Source organism: Triticum aestivum, chromosome 3B (genome assembly GCF_018294505.1).
Source record: "Triticum aestivum cultivar Chinese Spring chromosome 3B, IWGSC CS RefSeq v2.1, whole genome shotgun sequence".
NCBI lineage: Eukaryota > Viridiplantae > Streptophyta > Magnoliopsida > Poales > Poaceae > Triticum > Triticum aestivum.
Window position 1 is genome coordinate 645201370 of NC_057801.1, and position 20647 is coordinate 645222016.

Genomic DNA, 20647 nt, shown 5'->3' on the forward strand with positions numbered 1-20647 from the left:
CTGCAGCTGCTGCTGCGAGGACTAACGTCACAAGGGAAATCCGACAGGAACTGAAGGCCACCGATCCCGACCGATCGCGCGGCACGGACGTCGAAAGCTCCTCCATAGTCGACGGGGGCACTTCACTTGTCCTGGGGCGGCAGCAGCACGGACATGCACAACTGATTATGCTCTCGAAACCAATTCACTTGAGCGAGACAGAGGAGAGTGGAATTTCGGCTATTCCTGATTCAGAAAGGAAAGGTATGTGGGTAGACATTGAGCGGGAATATTGATTGCGATATAGCCGCACCTGAGCCCGCAACTGCTGCCTCTACTCCACCTACTTCTTGTGCCGACTTCGCCAGCCTCGCGGTCGTCAAGCAGTCTTGGGCTCCATCAATCAGTGAGGAGGAAACCAAAACCTGTTGGAGTTCCCCGCCATCACCTCGCCTAGATCCGGGGGTTAGGAATTTACGAAAGCCCCCCGTCTTTCCGACTCAATGTATTGCCGTTTCATGGCAGCGCACGAGCATACAACTATAGTATTAATAAAGTGGTACTCCGTCCATTTCATAATTCTTGCCATGATTTTAGTTCAAAGTATTTCTTAGTGACTAGGTACTATACATGTTGACTATAGGCGATGCAACAACTTCATATAACCCTTTTTTACGGGGTCCATATAACCAGCTGTTGGCTATAATATTAACCAAAAAAAGAAGCTATAATATTAACCATGCTCCAACAAAGCGGTCCACTTTTTCGCCCCACGACATCAGTTTCCTCCTACGGAATCTAATCAATTTGTAGCGCGGAACTATACAATTAAAACGTTGGGGAGTCCTCTCATTCGCGTGCTTGAGACGCACATTTGAATCATGGAAACGATGGTAATCTTTCTACCCATCAATGCAATGACACGCATCTAGCGTATTCGCGGAAACGGCTCGAAGGTTCGGAGCGCATCTTCTCCGTTTCGTGCAATTGGTGCATCCTAGTAGTCGTGACGTGTTGAGAATGTGAGAAACATGCATCTTTTTTTGCAAAAAAGAAATGTGCATCTTTTTTAGGGGAAGAAATATGCATCCTTGATTGTTATATTTTGACAGGAAAATACACATCCCTGTCTATAAAAATGTAGGTGCATACCACGCACACGATAATTTACATGTGTGGTTGCTGCTGGCGGACTCTACTCAGTTCTCTCAGAAAATCATAGATGGGATAAATAATTAAAGGACAGTAAAATGAAGAAATATGCTCGCCCAACGCACGTGAAAAAAAGAGAGGAAACGAACGTATTTACTCTTGCAGATGGTGCTGCCCGGCCGGTTCGAATCTATTCCTGCTCGCTGGCTGCGTACGCTGTCGGCCGTGGGGTTCCCTCCGCAAACGCGACCGTCGAAGGTGGCCGGGCCGTCCGCATCAGCAGCACCAGCAGCAAAGCGTTCGAAGGTGACATGGAGCACTATTACGCAACAGCACGTGCCGCACAAGGCAGGACATGGCAAATTGATGGAGATCGGAACAAAGTAAAGAAAGCTCGAGTTGTTCGGGCGTCCAGCCTCGTAGTCGCGGCGTGTGACACGAGCATCGAACAGCAACTCTCCATTTTTTTATGCACAAGATGGTAGAGAACGAACAAAAATACAGGACACGTCACGTCCGATAACCGTGAATAGAACAAACATACATATTTATAATGGAATCATGAAAGAAAGAAATGAACTCAAGATAAGAAATAAGTTAAATTTGCTGCCACCAGTACAAACACAATCCCAACATCGTTGAAAGCCTTTCCCGCAAAAAAAAAAAAACCATCGTTGAAAGCCCAAACGTTCCATAGGCGCAGGTCGATCCATCAGTCACCAACTCAAACAAAGTTTTAAAAAGAAAGAAGTTCATTTTCACCCTCAAATGTGCCTCAATGGACAAATACCACCCCAAAGTCTATTTTGGTACGATTTTAATCCTGAAATTCTCAAAACCGGATAAATCTGACCCTAGAGCGGTTTTGTTATAATTTTGGTGGTATTGGGAGAAGACGTCATCTTCTTCCTCCCTCCATCTCTCCTATGTGTCGTTCATCGACAGCCATGGCCCTCGATGCCCCCCACCGGGGTGCCACAACGTCGCCCCAGATGCCCCAGCCCCTCCTTCCCATTCCCCCCACCCTTCTGACACCCTCTCATGACGGGAATCGCATGCCCCGCATGCGCCCGTGCTGCAGCCAGCACCGCCGCCGTTGCCGCCCATGCGTCCACTGGCCACCTTGAGCCACACTACCATGTCAAGCATCTCCGCCACGCCTCCCTTGCCTACTTTGGCAAAGTCATTTGTGCGAGTCGCCCCCTGAATTACAGTGGGAACGTCGTCTTCCTCGTTTTGGATCTGCCGCCGGCGCGCCTGATTCCCTAGCTCTGTGGAGCCCCGACGCCTCTGCTGCCTCCCTTGAGATCCCTCTAGTGTTCGTGGCGCTGCTGACGCCTCCTCGGCAAGCCCATCGACCCCGAGTTTCTTCTCCGTGATGTTGTGCTCCGGTTCCGGTAGCTGCCGCGTAGGTTGACCATATAGGTCTTCCGCCCGAGCAGACGACATGTGTGGCATCCCGGATGAACCGCCCCGTCCCGCAGCGGAGGGGGTGGCTCCCATGGTGTAGACGGCGTGGCGGAGTCCCATATCTCCCCGGCGCACGCGAAAACGAGGTTGCAGCCGACGCCCCCGACGAACAAGCAGCTGCGCCCGCTGTCCATCACCTGCGTTGAGCGAGTAGAACCCGCGAGTCCGCCATCCAACACGGCACGGGCGTTGCGGCCGGGTCGAATACGAGCGGCTACGTGAACCCCACGACGAGGATGAGCCGCCTACCTGCAGCCACAGACCAGAGCGACAACCGGTGGGAGAGGAACGACAGGTGGCAAAGCATTAGGGGCGCCGGCAGCCCGTCCCACCGCACGTCGATCTATTCCTAGACCATGAAGATCGCCGCCGTCGCTAACTATCTATGTCTGCACACCCAAATACCATGCCACGTCACACTTCTGGCCACAGAACCGCCTAAAATTGAGGCAAAACCAAAAATTGAGGCAAAACCATCTGAGGGGGAGATTTACCCGGTTTTAATATTTTGGGGGTTAAAATCGTACCAAATTTGAGTTCAGGGAGGTATTTGTCCCTCAAGCTACATTTTGGGGTGAAAAACGGACTTCTTTCTTTAAAAAACACACACTCAAATGGCTGGGCCAGGTTCTGCACCATTTCCGCCAACGGAAACGGCCTTGCGGCTAGATTAGTTAGGAAGCCCATTCAATTCAAATGGAGGCCCAGTCGTTTCAGAACTTCCCCCCGACATTCTTGGCAGGCCGCAGGGCCAGGATGCGATCATGAATGAGCCAACCCAAAAACCCTAGCCCCCGCCGTCAACTCACAAGCCAAACCGCAATACCACCAGACGCCTGGCGCGCCCGTGCGTGCAGCCGCCGCGCGCGGCCACGGTCCGCTCAACCCGATGCCGCGGCCGGCGCAGCCCGAGCCCGAGCCGCCGCAGCCCGGCGGCGAGACGCCGCCCATCCACCGCCTCCTCGAGCTGATCAAGTCCGAGCCCGACCCAGCCTCCGCGCTCGCCCACCTGGAGCTCCTCGTCTCCACCTGGCCGGCCTACACGCCGCCCCAGCCGCTCCTCTTCCACCTGCTGCGCCGCCTCGCCACCTCCGCCCCGGCCCGCCTCCCGCGCCTCCTCGGCCTCCTCCCGAGCCTCCGCCACCGCCCGCGCTTCTCCGAGCCCGCCGCGCTCGTCGTCCTCTCCGCCTTCTCCCGCGCGCTCATGCCCGACGCCGCGCTCGCCGCCTTCCGCCGCCTCCCTGCCTTCCTCGGCTGCAACCCGGGCGTCCGCTCCCATAACGCCCTCCTCGACGCTCTCGTGCGGGCCCGTCGCTTCTCCGACGCTGACGCCTTCTTCGCGTCCCTCTCCCATGGCGCCTTCGGGCGCCGCATTGCCCCCAACCTCCAGACTTACAACATCATCCTCCGCTCCCTCTGCGGACGTGGGGACCTAGACCGAGCTCTGATGCTCTTTGACTCCGTTCGCCGCCGCGGAGTTGCTCCAGACCGCGTCACCTACTCCACTCTCATGTCTGGGCTTGTCAAACACAGCCGCTTGGACATGGCACTTTACCTGCTCGACGAAATGCCGACCTATGAAGTGCAGCCTGATGCGGTTTGTTACAATGCAGTGCTCCGAGGGTGTTTCAGGAATGGTGAGTTTGAGAAAGCTATGCGGGTGTGGGAGCAGCTGGTGAGAGATCCTGGTTCAAGTCCCAACCCCTCCACTTACAATGCGATGCTTGATGGCTTGTGTAAACTTGGGAGGTTTAAGGAGGCGGGTGAGGTATGGGAGAGGATGATTGCAAATAATCACCAAGTCGGCATGATTACCTATGGGATTCTGATTCACGGTTTGTGCCGGTCACGGGATGTGGATGGTGCAGCAAGGGTATATTCAGAGATGATCAAGACTGGGCTTGTTCCTGATGTTGCCATATATAATTCACTCATCAAGGGGTTCTGCCAAGCTGGGAGAGTAGGAGAGGCTTGGAAATTCTGGGACTCTACCAGTGTTTCTGGCATCCGTAATGTGATAACGTATAATATAATGCTGAAGGGGCTCTTTGATGGTGGCATGGTCGATGAAGCTAGAGAATTGTGGGAGCTATTGGAGAAAGACACTTCGTCCTCTCCTGACATGGTGAGTTTTGGCACTATGATCCATGGGTTATGTGAGAAAGGCTTTGCTAACAAGGCACTTCAAATCTTAGTGGAAGCACAGACCAGTGGTAAAAAATTAGATGCATTCTCATATTCATCCATGATAAGTGGACTGTGCAATGATGGGAGACTAGACGATGCAGTTAAGTTATATGAAAAGATATCTATGGATGGCTGCAAACTGAATCCTCATATTTACAATGCACTAATAAAAGGGTTCTGCCAAGCATCTAAGTTTAGTGATGCTGTAAGAATATACGGCGAGATGGCAAACAATGGTTGTTCTCCTACTGTCATCACTTACAACACTCTAATAGATGGACTATGTAAGGCTGAAAAGTATCAAGATGCTTCAAGCTTTACAAAAGAAATGTTGGAGAAAGGTTGTAAACTAGATGTCAATACTTATGCTTCATTGATTTGTGGCCTTTGTAGAGACAAAAAGGTTGATGCTGCCCTTGCTCTGTGGAATCAAATTCTTGATAAGGGTCTTCAGGCAGATGTCATGATGCACAACATTTTAATCCATGGTCTTTGTTCTGCTGGGAAAGTAGATGAAGCTTCACGTTTTCTCTCTGAGATGAAAGAGAAGAATAACTGCCGCCCAAATCTAGTGACCTATAACACACTCATGGATGGATTTTATGAAATGGGTTGTTTTGACAAAGCAGCGTCTCTGTGGACAGCTATTTTAGAAAATGGTCTGGTACCTGATATAATTTCATATAATACAAGAATTAAGGGTCTATGCTCTTGTCACAGAACACCTGAGGGTGTCCAATTATTGGATGAGGTGCTTGCACAAGGAATTGTACCAACAGCCATCACGTGGAATATACTGGTCAGAGCTGTCATCAAATATGGACCTATTCAAATATGATCTTTTAGAATTTCTCTTGGTAATATCTTCTTTGCCTTAATTCCGCACGATAGATTTCTGTTTCCATGGCCTATATTTTTCACCTGATTTTGTTTGATCTTACTATAATAGCAATCATGTAGTTTCTCTCATGCCAACCGTAGTGTTTGCTTGAGGGCATCATAATCAAGAATTGCAGATTAACTCTGATGTTTAGAATTTCAGTGATACCAGCTTCTTTCATACTTTCAACTGCGTCCAAGGTTCCCAGCAGTATGCTTTCTAAGATAAAATGGCACCTTTTCAACTAAATAATGGATGGAAGTACTGAAATTTGCTAAATCTTGTTTCATAGGCTTAGGATGGTTATTTTGATTCGTGCAGACTAGTCTGTCCTTGCCTGTCTCTTCTTTCTTCTATGATGATGCAGTAACCAGGTCAAGTACAATAGTAACTGATGATCTAAGTGGGCTTACAATATTGATTGTCCATTTCAGTTTCGTATCTTGTGCTTGTTTTATTTTGTTTATGATAAGAGTTGAGAAGTGACCATAGTATACATACATGCCACAAATATGGACACCAAACTCCTACAGCTTGAGAAATGTGCTGTATGATGGTATATATATATCTTGAATTACAAAAGCTATGTCAATTCGTAATAATTATATATTTTTTACTTTGTTAGTGATAATGTCGAATCAAATCTACTGTACTTTTCCTGTTTTACTTCAAGTGTACATCTATTTCATTTTTCTTTTTTATCTTCTCAGCTTCAGTGGTCATATATCCTGTTCAAAGATGACCTTAACAAATCAGGCTAATGGAAATTCGACTCAGAGCACCTGAACAAACCAGGCAAGCTTTCTACATTACCCTCGAGGCATCTCAATGACATCTACTCCCTCCATCCCATAATATAAGAGCGTTTTTGACACTACACTAGTGTTAAAAACGCTCTTATATTTTGGGACGGAGGGAGTAAGACATAGTATTACCATCTTCTAAGGTAAACGTCGAACCAATTTTATTTTATATTGCATTTTTTTAAAGAAAAAAAATGACCGCTTTTCAGGTACTAAAACTGTTTGCTTTGCACCCCTCAGACCCCATCCATGTCTGCCATCGAATGGGAACATACATGGTCACCAGATAGAATGACAGAAATAAAATTATACAATATGACCCACATGTGCCCAAAGACTACTTTCTCTCTCCTCTTTTCTACCCTCCCTCCAACTGCAATCCATCTTCTCTGATCTCTGGCCATCTCTTTCCACTCTGCTCTGTTCCTTGACGCACCAAACATGGTAATTGTGAGATCCACTTCTTCCCCAAGTCCAGCCTACTGCCGCACCTTGATTTTGTCTCCTCTGATGAGTTCCCGATCTCAGCATGGCCTTCCCTAGCATTGCATGACCTCTTAGATCCTTTCACTTCTGTTATTTTGATCAGTTCTGTTCCCTTACCGCCACAACTGGTTGAGCTCTGCCGCCAGATTTGAGAAACATGATTTTTTTTAAGTGCATCTGGACTGTAACCCTGTTGTTACCTTGTTTTGGCTTTTTTAAGTTGTAATTGCTGAAACATATCTCTGATGCAATAGTGAAGACAGCTTGAGTTTATCAGATCTCAGGTTCGAGAAACCTGTGATTTATAGGCCAAGCTACAGTGTAAATATTATCTTCTTTTACAAAATATACGACCATTCATACCACACTCAGCTTCTGATGGTGGTATTCCTGTCGGCATATGGCCTGAGCAACAAGGACCATGAAAAATTAGTCACGGGGTAACGTTCCCCTGCTCTACCTATTTCGTTGGAAAACAACATTTATTTGAGTTTTTGACCATACAGTCTATTTTGCAATCTCTTTGATACTCACTTTGAATTGAAACTGAGAAACCTGTATTTTTTTGCACATCAGGACTACAACCTGGTTACCTTATTTTTTAGCACATCTTGGTTTCTTGGAAACATGATTGTTTTAGCACATCAGATTGTGTCTTTGTTTTTTTGAGAAATGATGAGGGCACGACCTCGAACGTGCCGATGATTTGTCCCGATCTTTTACGATGCAACGAACTCCTCCAATATCCACGATAAAATCTCCCAATTACGCGAACGAGTACACGTAACCTGAAGATGGGGTGACGGCCACCAACGGACAATCCCTCGACACACGAGAAACCTCCTGCCGTAGTAGACGTTACGAGCGCGCAACCCGTCGATGACGACAAACCTCGAGCGAAGCGCAACTTTCACACAGAAAAATCACGCGAAATAAATAGTGACGACACCCAAAGAGGGCCGCTTCATAGTCGGTACTATAGATTGTCTAAACTCTAGAAAAATAGTCTAATCTCCTTTTACATGGCCGAACTCCTGGCCTTTTATATGCTGCACATAGGCACGTACGTACACAAACTAGTTTAGGAGTCCTTGCATGATACGACCTCAACCTACCAAAAACATAAACGTTTCTCCTCCTATGATTAAAGAAAAATAAATTTACATTGCCTTTTATATGGTGCACATTGCCTTCGGATCTCAACTTCTCCATGTTGGTTGACAGACTTAGAAAAGCTTCCAATAAATAAAAACGAATATTGATATGATCCTTACGTAACAGGAATTGGCAGTGAACCAACCATGATCCATCTGCATGGCGTTCTAAACGCCGGCTTCACTTCCTGCGGAACTACAAGTTGAATTGCAATTTCTCCATTAAAAGTAATGGGGGCCTCCATCAACTTGGTCAGCATGCAATAATCAGAAGCACCCATGTTTTCTTCCTTCTGCGGTGTAGCACATGCAATAGTGCCTAGTGTATTTGAACTTGCCTTCAACTTTAGTCCTTTCTTCTTATCACCTGCCAGTTTATGAACATGTGACATGGTAGCAGAGGCAGAACTAGAGCTAGTGTCTAATGACAGGACATCATCACTAGTATTCACATCAAGAAACATGGTTGTTTTTTAGTGCATCAGATTGTAACCTGTTGGGCTTTCACCTTGTTTTGGCATCTGAAAGTAGTATTGCTGGATTAATTTTTTGCAAGATTAAAGGCGGCCAGTGTTGATCAGATCTCAGATTTAAGAAACCTGTTTTTTATAGGCCAAGCTACACCTTCAATAATATGGTCTATTGTAAAGATTATATCCATTAAAATTAATGTGAGCAGTGGTCATTGCTAGTGGAAAGTACTGATTAAACTCTATTGCTACCTTTTCATGTTTTACCAAGTGCGCATGTCTTTCATTCTTCTCTTTTTCAGCTTTTGGTGGTGATGTACCCTATCCATAAATGACCTGAGCAACCAGGCAAGTGAAAGTTAGAGCAATCCCCTCCATTTCGCCTTGGCGTTTTAAAGTCGGCACTCACAATTGTATCATGGAGTGTTACCATCGGCCTAGGTAAGGTAGTTCAGACTTTCAGCAACTATATACAAGCTAGTCTACTTGCCAGTACTTCACTAGCACTCCAAAGTTGTTAGATGTTGTGAATTTCATGTTAGCATTCACCCAGTTATTGTTTTCTTTCTCTTTCTGGTTTCTGCGCATTCTCTTATTGTTCGGCTCCATCTTGCACCCATTGTCCAACTAATGTGGAGGCATTGAACATGAGAGCGTTTCTGTGTGTCCTCTGTGGCAGGGTTACGTCATTCCCGGCCATGCCCTTTTTTAATCTATATACTCGAATACCAGAACCGCCTAAAGTGTAACACTGGCTGATTACTTCAAGGTCAATATATAGTCTTCCAGTTGACAAGATACTCAGCAGAGAATGACATCCCTTAACTTTATCCCATCTTCTCCTTCACCAAGATTTTTTTCTTGAGATAAAAAATATTATTTTTCTTCAAATGCTGTCTATTTTCTTGATTATTCATTTGAACCTGAACTTTTTATTTGGCAATAGTTTGATACCCTCTTTCGATCAAAATTTGTGAACATGGATTTCTAGTGCATCTGGATTGTAATCCTGTTACCTGTTTTGGCTTTTAAAAGTTGTAATTGGTGAAACATATCTCTGATGCAAGAGCGAGGACAGCTTGAGTTTATCAGATCTCAGGTTTGAGAAACTTGTGGTTTATATGCCAAGCTACATCATAAATGGTATCTTTGGTTACAAAAAACTGCATGCATTCATATCAAATGTATGCACTTTTCTATTGCTACCGAAAATATTAATATAACTCCAGAGCTACTTAAACTTTCTACTCTTCAACTTTTAGGTCTTGAGTATACAGATCTTCATTTTCTTTTTTTCCAACCTCTGGTACTTATATATGCTGCTTATGGATGACCTGAGCAACCAGGCAACCTTCCATCTACTTTATCCGGTTTGTTGCAAAGATAGCATCCAGAAATGTATTGACCCTGCACTCTATTTTTGCTATCTTTTCTATACTCACTTTGAATCAAAATTTGACTAACTCGACGTGTTAGGTGCATCAGAATTGTAACTATGTTACACTGTTTTGGCTTTTGAAAGTTGTAATTGCTGAAACATCTCTGATGCAATAGTGAAGACAGCTTGAGTTTATCAGATCTCAGGTTCGAGAAACCTATGGTTTATAGGCCAAGCCACACTGCAAATGTTATAATAAAATATAATTCATCCCGCTCGCCAGCTTCTGGTGGTGGTATTTCTGTCCACAAATTACCTGACCAACCAGGCCATGAAAAATTAGACCTGGAGTAACATTTCTGCACTCTACCCAAGACGTTGGAAAACTGCATTTACATTTGTGATTCGTAAGACCAAGTATTGGCACCAGACCAAGTTAGATGTTGTTTTGAGTTTTTATCCCTGGAGTATATTTTGCAATCTCTTTCATACACGCTTGCAATCGAAACTGAGAAACATGATTTTGTGAGCACGTCAGGACTATAATCCGTTTACCTTGTTTTGGCTTTTGAAAGTTGTACTCCCTCCTTTCCGGTTTATAGGGCCCAATTCAAAAATCTCACCAACCAAGGTAGATGGTGAGTGGTGGAATATTTTTTGTAGTTTGCAAAAGCACGCAATTAATGTTCTTGTTTTCCTTAAAATATTATGTTTACCAATGCATTAATTGCAATGCATGCATGCATAAAGTACATGCATTGGTCAATTTTCTCTTAATACTTGCATGCAATGATTTAATGCACCTTGGAATCTGAACATGTGATGGGGAACAACCAAATTGAGCCTTATAAAATGGAAAAACTAAAATTTTAAGATAAGCCCTATAAACCGGAAAGGAGGGAGTATTGCTTAACCATATCTTTGATTTTTTTGGAAACATGGTTGTAGTAGTGTGTCAGGCTGTATCTTTTTTTTAGTATCATGTTTGTATTCTAGTTCATCAGATTGTAACCTCTTACTTTGTTTTCGCATTTGAAAGTAGTATTGCTGGAACATTTTTATGCAATATTAAAGACAGACTGTGTTTAGCAGATCTCAGGCTTAAGAAACCTGTGATTTATAGGCCAAGCTACATCTTCAACAACATGTTTCGTTATAAAGATTATACCATCATATTAATTTTAGTAGCTGTCATTGCTAGTGAAAAGTATTGATTGAACTCTCTTGTTACCTTTTCATGTTTTATCAACTGCAGAGCTCTTTCATTACTCTCTTTTCAGCCTCTGGTGGTGATGTATACCCTGTTCATAAATGACCTGAGGAACCAGGCGAGTGAAAATTGGAGCAACATTCCTCCAATTCACCTCAGATGTTGCAAAGACTGCACTCACAATTGTAATGGGGTGTTGCCATCAGCCCTAGGTAAATGGTGATTCAGATTTTCAACAACTATGTACAAGCTACAGTGTGCATGCCAGTAGTTCACTAGCTCTTCAAAATTGTCAGATGTTGCGAATTTCATGTTAGCATCCATCTAGTTGTTGGTTTCTATCCCTTTTCCCCTGTTCTGTTTTTGTTCAGCAGTAAATGTGCTTCTATTTGTATTCATCTTGAGAACTAGATCTCCATCTTGTAGTCATCACTGTTGAACTAATGTGTAGTTGTGGCAGTTTACTTTTTTTTCCGGACCATGTCCTTTTTCAATCTGTTCATGAATACCATAACTGCCTGGATTTTTCAAGGTCAACACATAGTCTTCCAGTTAACATGATACTCCCTCCGTCCGAAAAAGCTTGTCCCTCAAATGGATGTATCTAGTACCAAGTTAGTATAGATACATCCATTTGAGGGACAAGCTTTTTCGGACGGAGGGAGTACTCAGCAGAGAATGGCCTCCCATAACTTTATCCCCATCTCCTTCACCAAGAATTATCTTCTTCTAATATTGTATATTTTCTTGATTATCCATTTTTGAACTTGTGCTTTTTATTTAACAATAGTTTGATACTCTCTTTCAATCAAAATTTGTGTGCATTTGGAATTCTGTGTTTATACGCTAAGCTATACCATAAATGGTATCCTTGATCTGTAAAACTACATAGTACATTCATGTCAATTTTATGCACTTTTATCTTGGTTATATTAACTGAACTGCAGTGCTACTTAAACTTTCTACCCTTTAACCCTCAAGTGCACAGACCTTCATTCTTTTTTTTTTTCTCAGCTTCTGGTGCTGATATGTCCTTCTCGTGGATGGCTTGAGCAACCAGGCGATCAAAAAATTAACCCAGAGCAGCAACCTTCTGTCACTCTACCCAGTTGTTTCAAAGGCAGCATCTGGAAATGTAAGACTTAAGGCATTGGCAATGGCACCAGCCCAAGGTAAATGCTCATTTGGGCATTGACCCTGCACTTCTCTTTTGCTGTCTTCTATACTCTTAACCTCTTCGAATCAAAATTTGAGTAAGTTGACGTGTTGGGTGCATCAAAATTGTAACTTTGTTACATTGGTTTGGCTTTGAAGGTTACATTGCTGAAACATATCTTTGATGCAAGATTGAAGACAGCTTGAGTTTATCAGACCTCAGGTGTAAGAAACCTGTGGTTTATAGGCCAAGCTACACCTTAAATGATAACTAAGATTACACAATCTATATCTTGATTTTATACAGCCTACATCTATATCGATGAAGCTCTTGCTGCTTTTTGATGTTTCACTCGGTGCACAGCTCTTTCATTCTTCTCTTTTTTCATTCTTGTCAGCTGCTGGTGGGGATATATCTTTCTCATAGATGACCTGAGCAACCAGGCCAATGAAAATTAAACCCAGAGCAGCAACCTTCCTCCATTCCACCTCTGGCGTTGCAAAGACGGCATTTGCGATTGTAAGACTGAGTATCGCCATCAGTGCAAGGTAAATATTCATCCGAGCTTTTGACCCTGCACTCTCCTTTGTTATCTCTGTGACCTTCTGTGCTTCGATCCTAGCCTTCACCTTGATTTCCTCATTGTTTTGAGGTTTTTGGACCTTCCCAAGGCTTTTGAAGAACATGCCTTCGTTTTTCTCCTCTTCAATCCAATCTTCGAAGTCTTCTAACACCCTCTCGTTCATTTCTATCTCCTGCCTTTGCATTTCAGCTGTCTCCTCGTAGGACTGCATCTTGCTGTCAAGACGCTCCATTATCTACCACATCAGAAATGCAATTCTCTGTCAGACACTAAATGAAGAAGCAATATACTGTTTAATCCGTCCATGACAAGGGATGCTCACCTGGTCCCCAATTTGATCGAGCTCTTTCATGGCGTTCTGCCCAATCATATCAAACTCGGTGTCGGCGTCCTTGGTGAACTTGGTCAGGTAAGCAGACCGCTCATCCAGGAAGTTTGTGATGCGGACCTTCTGCGTCTGAAGCATGGCGATTTTCGCAAGCACCTCCTGCTGGCGTTGGTCACCGCCGTGCGGCAGGGGAGCATCGGATCCAGCATCTTCGGAGCTGCTCTTACAGATGGAAAATCTCCTGCTTAGTTGCAGGGCATGTTGGCGCAGAGAGGATCTGCGCGGCGAGGGAAGGGATGTCTGAACGGTGTGAAGAGTAAGCATCTCCTCTTGATTCTCTGGGTCTTTGGTATGCTGCTGCTTTTGGTCTGCAGAATAACCGTGGCGGAGTTTGTTTCTGCACCTCTCGTTGCCTGGAGCTGGGAACGATATCCACGAAGCCATGCTGCTGTGCTACATGACAAGACCAAGTTGCCCCTTGCGTGCTGCGTGTTCACTCAGGTCCATTTCAACCCATGCCACTTTCCCGGGGAATGGGACCCTGCCTCGTTTTGGTTCCTATCCATTGAGCCAAGTAGTGCTCTGTGTGTAGCCACCGTGAAATTGATGGAGCCCCACTAGCAGCCGTGCAATCATGAACTGGGCTGAAATATAGCTGCTAGCTGGGCCGCGCCTACTTGTTTTTTTGTACTACAACGAAGAGCTGGGCTAGCCTACAATGAATGGCCACCTACAACTTATCATTCGCCCTACGAAGCTACGGCCATGTTCCACAGACACGAATTATTAGTTGATGAATCCATGTGGCCTCTTGGAGTTAAATTTTTTCGATAGAAGGGGCCACACGGCCCCCATTTTCCTTACGAAAATCGAGTTATACATCATCCAGCCGACAACTCGACAACTATACACTTAACTGATGCAACAAACTGCAGCACCAAAAACGACAGCATACATCCTTATATCTAGATATACCTACACGATGCTCTCAGAAATTTGCACGGGACAACACAAACGACCACATGTGTGATTTGTTTCATCCTTTTTATTTATTCTGCAATTATAGACTGAAAATGCTTTGAGCACCTAACTACCAGTAGTGCGTTCTCGCATTCACCTGTGAAATGGAAACGGGAGCTGCTGGTGGATGGTGCTTTTTAATCTGCCCATCAAGCTTGGAACCTTATCCGTACTTGGTCCCGCTATTCCACAGCTATCGGTTGCATCAATGAGGCAATCGAGCAAGAGCTGAAGAAGATGCTGTCCTTGAAACTTTTAATGCCAGAACTTCTCTCTCCGAGTAATCCACATCAAGCAGTTACTTTTGTCGAGCAAATTCCCAGAGTAGAGTTACGCGTCTGAGTGCTCATGAGCTGTACCCTTCCGTCCGCCCCACCACATGCGCCGTGTGGTCGAAAGCGCAGAAATGGCCTGCACGATCATGAGACCCGGCCTTGCGCCCATACATACCACCTGTACCTATCTGCCTACAGCAGTAATGACGCGAAGCAAACGAACATGCAGATGCCGGGGGCTTGTGCCGCAACTAGGCCCGTATTTAATCTTATCATCAGGAGACGCTTTCGGTACACCTCCAAAATCGAAATCCCCGGCTGCGTCGTTAAGGCCCCCTCCCAATGCACCACCTTGTGCATGTGCTAAACTTTTCATGTAGATAAAAAAAATTGATGTGGCAAGTTATTTAGAAGGAGAGAAATGTGTATGATGATCCAGAAAGAAACAATGCTAAGCGCGTGAATCTAGGCAAAACATTTAAAAAAAGAAAGCCCACCAATACATGAAGAGCTTTAGTTACTAAATCATTAAATGAAGCAAGTTTAACAACCATAAGCTAAGCACCATTAAAGACTATAGTTGTTAAGCTATTTAATGTAACTCATCTAAGCACCCATGCATTCGCAGCGGCGGCTTGGCTCGCTCGACGCGTCGCTGTCCGCTCTCGCTCCGGCTCCGGGCTCTGGACCGCGTCGATGGAGCCTCCCAGCACTGCACCTTGTCCAACTTGATGCCGCAGGAGTCATGGACGGCCGGGTAATAACAATTAAGTAATCGATTCGGTTCCTCAGCTGTGAGGCCTCGTCGTCATCTCTCCTCCCGCAGTGGTGCAACGTATTCGCACCGATCTTATCCCTTTGGCCGTTCCACGCTAATGGAGCGGTGATACGTGCGTGCCGCCATCGGGAGCGCGAGAACAAGTCACCTTACGTCCTTATTACTAGTACTCCAATTGTGTTTTGTACAGCAGTGCAAGCCGGTTGTTGCAGCGGTGCAGCTTCTAGAAGTAATGTGTCCTATATCGAGAGCCAGAGGTCACGGTCTTGTGCACTGTTATTCGACGATGATGGCTCCAGAATGTCACATTCAGGGAGGTCTACACGTACGTAGGGGCGAGCCGAGTACGGACGCACAACCCTGCGTAGACTTTCCGCCACAGGAATTGGTACTAGTGGTTTAACACGCGATCCAGTAATCTATTCCCTCGTTCCAGGCGGCATACACTGCATCAAGGCAATGCGTATCTCCTGGAACACGCGTGCTGTTTACGCACTGTCGGCACGCTTCATTATTTTTCTTGCCACTAGCTAATTTTCCGAAGTGTAGACGAGCCGATTTGGTTTCCGTTTCAGAAGAGTGACGATGCCCAAGAGGTCAAATCCCTGTAAATCTTCCGAGTTTGAACGATGGGATTTAAATCTCTCAGCCACTGCCAGCGACCAACAGACGCGAATTAACTCGGTGCAGTACCCGTATCTCTCGCCAAATTTAATTATGTGCGTCCATACGTACTGTACTAGTACGGCCGAGCTCTCTGACGGACTGCGGACCGTGGCCCGCATGTCGGCCTCCGTGGGACCTCATCCCCGGGGGGCCACGTGGGCCCATGTGCAGCGGTTGTATACCGACGGGGACCTTACCTCCAGGTGGAGGGTGCACCTGAGCAGTACGTGCCGCTGCCTGCGCTGGTCCGGATTCCCCCGGTCGAGATCCGGCTCCGGCACAGCCCACACTGCACAAGATATTTGTCTCCGCCCCCAAGGTACGGTACGTGCATCGTATAGAAAGGTTGCGTCGTAATCCAGTTTTTGTGTACACTGAAATATCTGAACCCACTGTGCAGTTTCTTGACGGACGTGCCGCTGCGATCTGCTTGTCCAACTGCAGCCGTCCACACGTTCAGAAAGAACTTGCTGTGGAATCTACTACTCCGACGAGATTAAGATCACGGCAAATATCTGGAGTGAATTATTATACTAGTATTAGGCGGTGGCAATTTCTTTTGTTCTACGAGCCTGTGCTGTGCCTCGAAAAGGTCAATGATTCTCCCTGATGGCGCCGGCCACTGTCTACGAATTCAGTGCACTTGCTCTTAACTTATCGCGACGCTGATGCAGACGATTTTGATGGGGCAGTACAGTGGTGGTACTACTGCTAAGTACTAGGCATCTCTCCGTAGCCTCCAAGGTTGGGAAACAGACGTAACAGCTGCGAACCGCTGTCGCTCTCGCGTACCGTCGGTCTGGGTGCGCGGTCACGAGCTCAACTGCCTCGCCCTTCACCGGCCCCGGCTAGGACTGCTAGTAGGACTGCTTTCTTTGGTTTTCGGTATCTATGCTTCATCCAACGAATGATGATTGATCAGTTGGGATTTTAATTTTTAAAGGTGCTTTAGTCTGGAACCAAGCAATCAGTTTAGAATCTGGCGGAGTTAACTGAAGTTAACACTTGTTTGGAAGTACGAACTTCGTGGAATTTCACAACTGGCAAAGAACATTACAAAGAATGCACTTTTGGCGACTCTGTGGAATTTTACACGAGATTTGATTTAATTTTCATATCTTTTAAAAGCAAGTAGCAAGTACTACAATAGAGTGACGTAAGCGGGTTATAAGAGATGTCACCTCAGATTTGTGTCTACTTGGAGGAGAGAGGAGAAGAGAGAGGAGAGAAGCGGGTCACAGCTTACAGCCGGCTACAGTACGAGCCCCAATAACCATTGTGAAAGAAACATGTGGCTAATATATTAATGGTATGGCATATTAGTATGACTAATTATTTTTATGTGTGGACTATTAGGTTGGCTATAAGTGACATGTCAGCTCCATATAGCCGGCTCTTGGCTATATATTAGCCGTGCTCTAAACGAGCATGGCACCATCATGGTTACATTTAAAAGAAACTTGAATGTTGCTAGGGCTCGACACCGCACCTTAGACTTTGTGCGCAAACGACTTCTTCACGCAACTATGATGAGACGAGGGAGGGAGGAGAGAGGGTGGCGTTAATGATCAGTGCAGTTCATGCGGAGCCGTCAAATCAGTAACCTTCAAAATGTTTTTGGAGTTCAAACACAGAGTCGCCAAAAGTGCATTCTTTGTAATGTTCTCTGTCCTATTTCTCTTATATTTGTGCATGTACATCATAGTTGGTTCTCAACTTGCATATACAGAAGTCAAAATTTTGGTCTATAACATCACACACTTTACAACAATTGAAAACAAACCATATTTCAAGTTTCAAACCCTAAATTTAAACATAACATGAACTTCAGCTAAAAGCAATAATTCTAGGTTCCAAACGCATGAAAAAAATGAAGCGCCGTGCTCACATTCTATCGACATGTATAATCACACATGAAAAGAAATGAAGCACCGTGCTCACATCCTATCCACATGTATAATCACATGTCGCCGAGGGCGCCACATCCTCCAGTAGGTGCACTGCCCGCTACTTCGGTGTATTGGCGCTATGTCATCCTTTAACGCATGATCGGCGCTCTCGCCATCTCCCTCCAAAAATGTTATTGATGTCTCTCTAAAAAAATGATGTTGACGTCTCATCAATGGCATTTGGATACAACATCATCAAACCGGTTCTCCTCGGTGACTCCATCTCTGCCTTTTACTTTCGTGCATTTGTTCCCATCGTGCCATCTTCTCTGTTAGTCTCCCTCCAACTCCAACTTTTCTTATTTTTTTTCATCTCCACCGACTTGATAAACTCATCACTATCATTCATCGCCTGCACATCTCCTCATCTCTTTACCAACGCCTTTAGCCTCTTCCTCTTGTCAGGCTGCCCCATCCTTGATGCCAAAATAGAATTTCTAGGCCTCCTCTCATCTCCATCATCATTACTTACTCGCCATCATCAAACTCTAGGGAGGAAGGGGTACATGACCTCAAGTTTATTGGAGCCTACTCATTCCTCGTTTTCTACTTCTTATTGTCGTGTAATTATTTTCAACAATGTTGGAGGTTAAATGCTTTACTCTTCGCCATGGGCATTTGCGTCTACCTTTCTTTGACTATCTCATCCCACAACATACAAATGGACATTGATTTAATACTCAAAATTATAAGCAGTTGTGACGTTGAAAAATATAACAAGAGTGCTCACATATTCGACAATGGTGACACCGCTAGGAGGTGAGTTCCTCATTTGCTCCAAAAAAAAAACCACCCAAAGGTTGCATACATCTTGACTTGTACCTACACTTCCGCAGGAAGGTCCTAAGACGACACATGTATTGGAGACCATTTGGCTAAACTGTGTGCGTTGACAAATCACATATGCTAATCATGTGCCAGAAAATGAAACATGTGGGACGACCAATCCATCGGCCACGATTTGGGGATTAAGACTGTGTGTGATAGTGGGCACACAACTATCTATTGTTCTGCGTGTGCAATATGTGTTCATAATGCATATGTTTTGGCATACATTTCCGTGTGTGTTCGTTGCAAACGATGTACAAACACGGAATGTTTGTGATGGCTGGGAGCAATGCACATGATTAGTGACATGAATACTCATGTGTGATGATTTGAAAGTTGCACGCGCATTTCACAGAGTTAACTCGTGACATCATATACGATTCGGCTAATTTTTTTTAAATAATACATTTTTATTAATTTGCACAAATATTACGCTGATATTTTTATTTTCAAAAATATTATCCAATCAGGTTGCAGCAGGCCGACTACGCCTAGTCAGCCCACAGCAGGCCGACAGGGCCTTATCAGCCTACTGCGGGCTGAGAGTCCGTCAACCGGCCACGTGCGGGCTGACTATTGGCCGGGCCATGTCGCTCCGCTGGCTGTCGGCGTGGGCTGGGTCACGGGTGCCCCAGTCGGCCAGCTGCCGACCGATCGGCCAGCTGCAGGCCGACAGGGAGCGGGCCCCGCAGCGCTGCCTCCTTTCTCCTTTCCCTTCTCCTTCTCCTTTCCTTTCCCCACCGCACGCAGCATCTCTCTGTTCTTCTTCCTTCCTTCTCTCTCCAACACGAAATAGCTCCAATTAATACACCAAAATGACCCGGTTTTTTGCGGATTTGGCACCGTGAATGGGTTCTACTTAGTTAGGGGAGCCAAAAGAGACCTCGGTCTACTGATGGGGTAGCTTGTGGTGGTCGTGGTGAGGATTTTGTTGGAGCATTTTTTCAGCTCATTTGTGGAGGTTGTGGAGGCGGTGGTGGAGGTTGTGGCGGCGGTGGAGGTGGAGGTGGTGGTGGAGGTGAAGCTGCGGGAGTTCGGTGGAGTTTCCGGCTCCGGTTCCCGTGATTGAAGGCCGCCGTTCGTCGTTCGCGCGCACGCTTCAAGGGTATATTTCAACAAACATTTATTTTTCAAAGTTGCGTGCAATTATTGTTATTTTCTCCAGTAGTAAACGTAAATATTTAGGTGGTCGTGGTGAGCATTTTATTTTCCCATTCCGGTTTCGGTGAGCATTTTATTTAGATGCCAACTAATTAGTTGCGTAAAAATGTGTAGTTGCTCCGGTAATATTCCGGACTATATGTGGATGTGTAGTATTTAGGAGTGCCAGTATTTGTAGTTGCTCTGGTAAAATCCGTATTATAGGCAGTCCAGTCAAATATTAAAATCTGTCAATATTTGTAGTTAGTCCGACAAATATTCGTAATATATTTGTAGGTGTGTGAATTGTATTAGTTGCTCCGTTAATATTCTGTAATATATAGCTAGCTAATATATAGACATGTCTAATATTTGTTAGTGGGGGTATTTTAAGTTGTTGCTTAATACTTGTATTTCGTTGTTGAAAAAAAATAGGTGAGCCGAGATGTCCGATGTAGTGAAGTTCAGATTTTACTATGGTCCTGGTACTGTGCAAACAAATGAGATGGGAGCATATCTGAGTGAATTTACTCACATAGAGGTGCCAATGAGCGCACCTCAAACATGGTCTGTCAGTCAGTTGAAAGAATGGATTGCGGCAAGTTTAGGTCTTGATACTGAAACACACACCGTCGGTGTTCATGCATTGTGGACACGGTCAAGTTCAATAATTTACTTTTATTTGAGGCCAATAGAGCGAGACTCCGATTGGGTGGTGGTTACATGGTTGTGAACGAAGGGGATGCAATCCTATT

At 45.2% G+C, this 20647-nt stretch overlaps 2 protein-coding genes across 9 annotated transcripts; one reads left to right on the forward strand and one right to left on the reverse strand.

Annotated features, from left to right (window-relative positions):
- The first annotated feature begins 3408 nt into the window (after window positions 1-3408).
- Window positions 3409-14053, forward strand: LOC123071445 (pentatricopeptide repeat-containing protein At3g09060). Of its 8 annotated transcripts, XM_044495006.1 has the most exons (9): window positions 3409-5645; window positions 6379-6463; window positions 8239-8363; window positions 8884-9022; window positions 11215-11381; window positions 12184-12341; window positions 12723-12873; window positions 13098-13317; window positions 13492-14053. In XM_044495006.1, exon 1 carries the CDS (start codon window positions 3491-3493, stop codon window positions 5624-5626), a length of 2136 nt encoding a protein of 711 aa, XP_044350941.1. In that variant the 5' UTR covers window positions 3409-3490; the 3' UTR covers window positions 5627-5645; window positions 6379-6463; window positions 8239-8363; window positions 8884-9022; window positions 11215-11381; window positions 12184-12341; window positions 12723-12873; window positions 13098-13317; window positions 13492-14053. The 8 variants fall into 8 exon arrangements, with proteins under 8 accessions (XP_044350941.1, XP_044350936.1, XP_044350938.1 ...); XM_044495001.1 differs by having other exon boundaries at window positions 8239-8782; window positions 13098-14053; XM_044495003.1 differs by having other exon boundaries at window positions 8884-9027; window positions 13098-14053.
- LOC123071446 (uncharacterized) lies at window positions 12418-13680 on the reverse strand. Its single transcript, XM_044495007.1, has 2 exons — window positions 13231-13680; window positions 12418-13143 (listed from the first exon to the last, which is right to left on the reverse strand). The coding sequence occupies exons 1-2, from the start codon at window positions 13678-13680 to the stop codon at window positions 12694-12696; spliced, it is 900 nt and encodes a 299-aa protein (XP_044350942.1). The 3' UTR covers window positions 12418-12693.
- Window positions 14054-20647: the final 6594 nt, after the last annotated feature.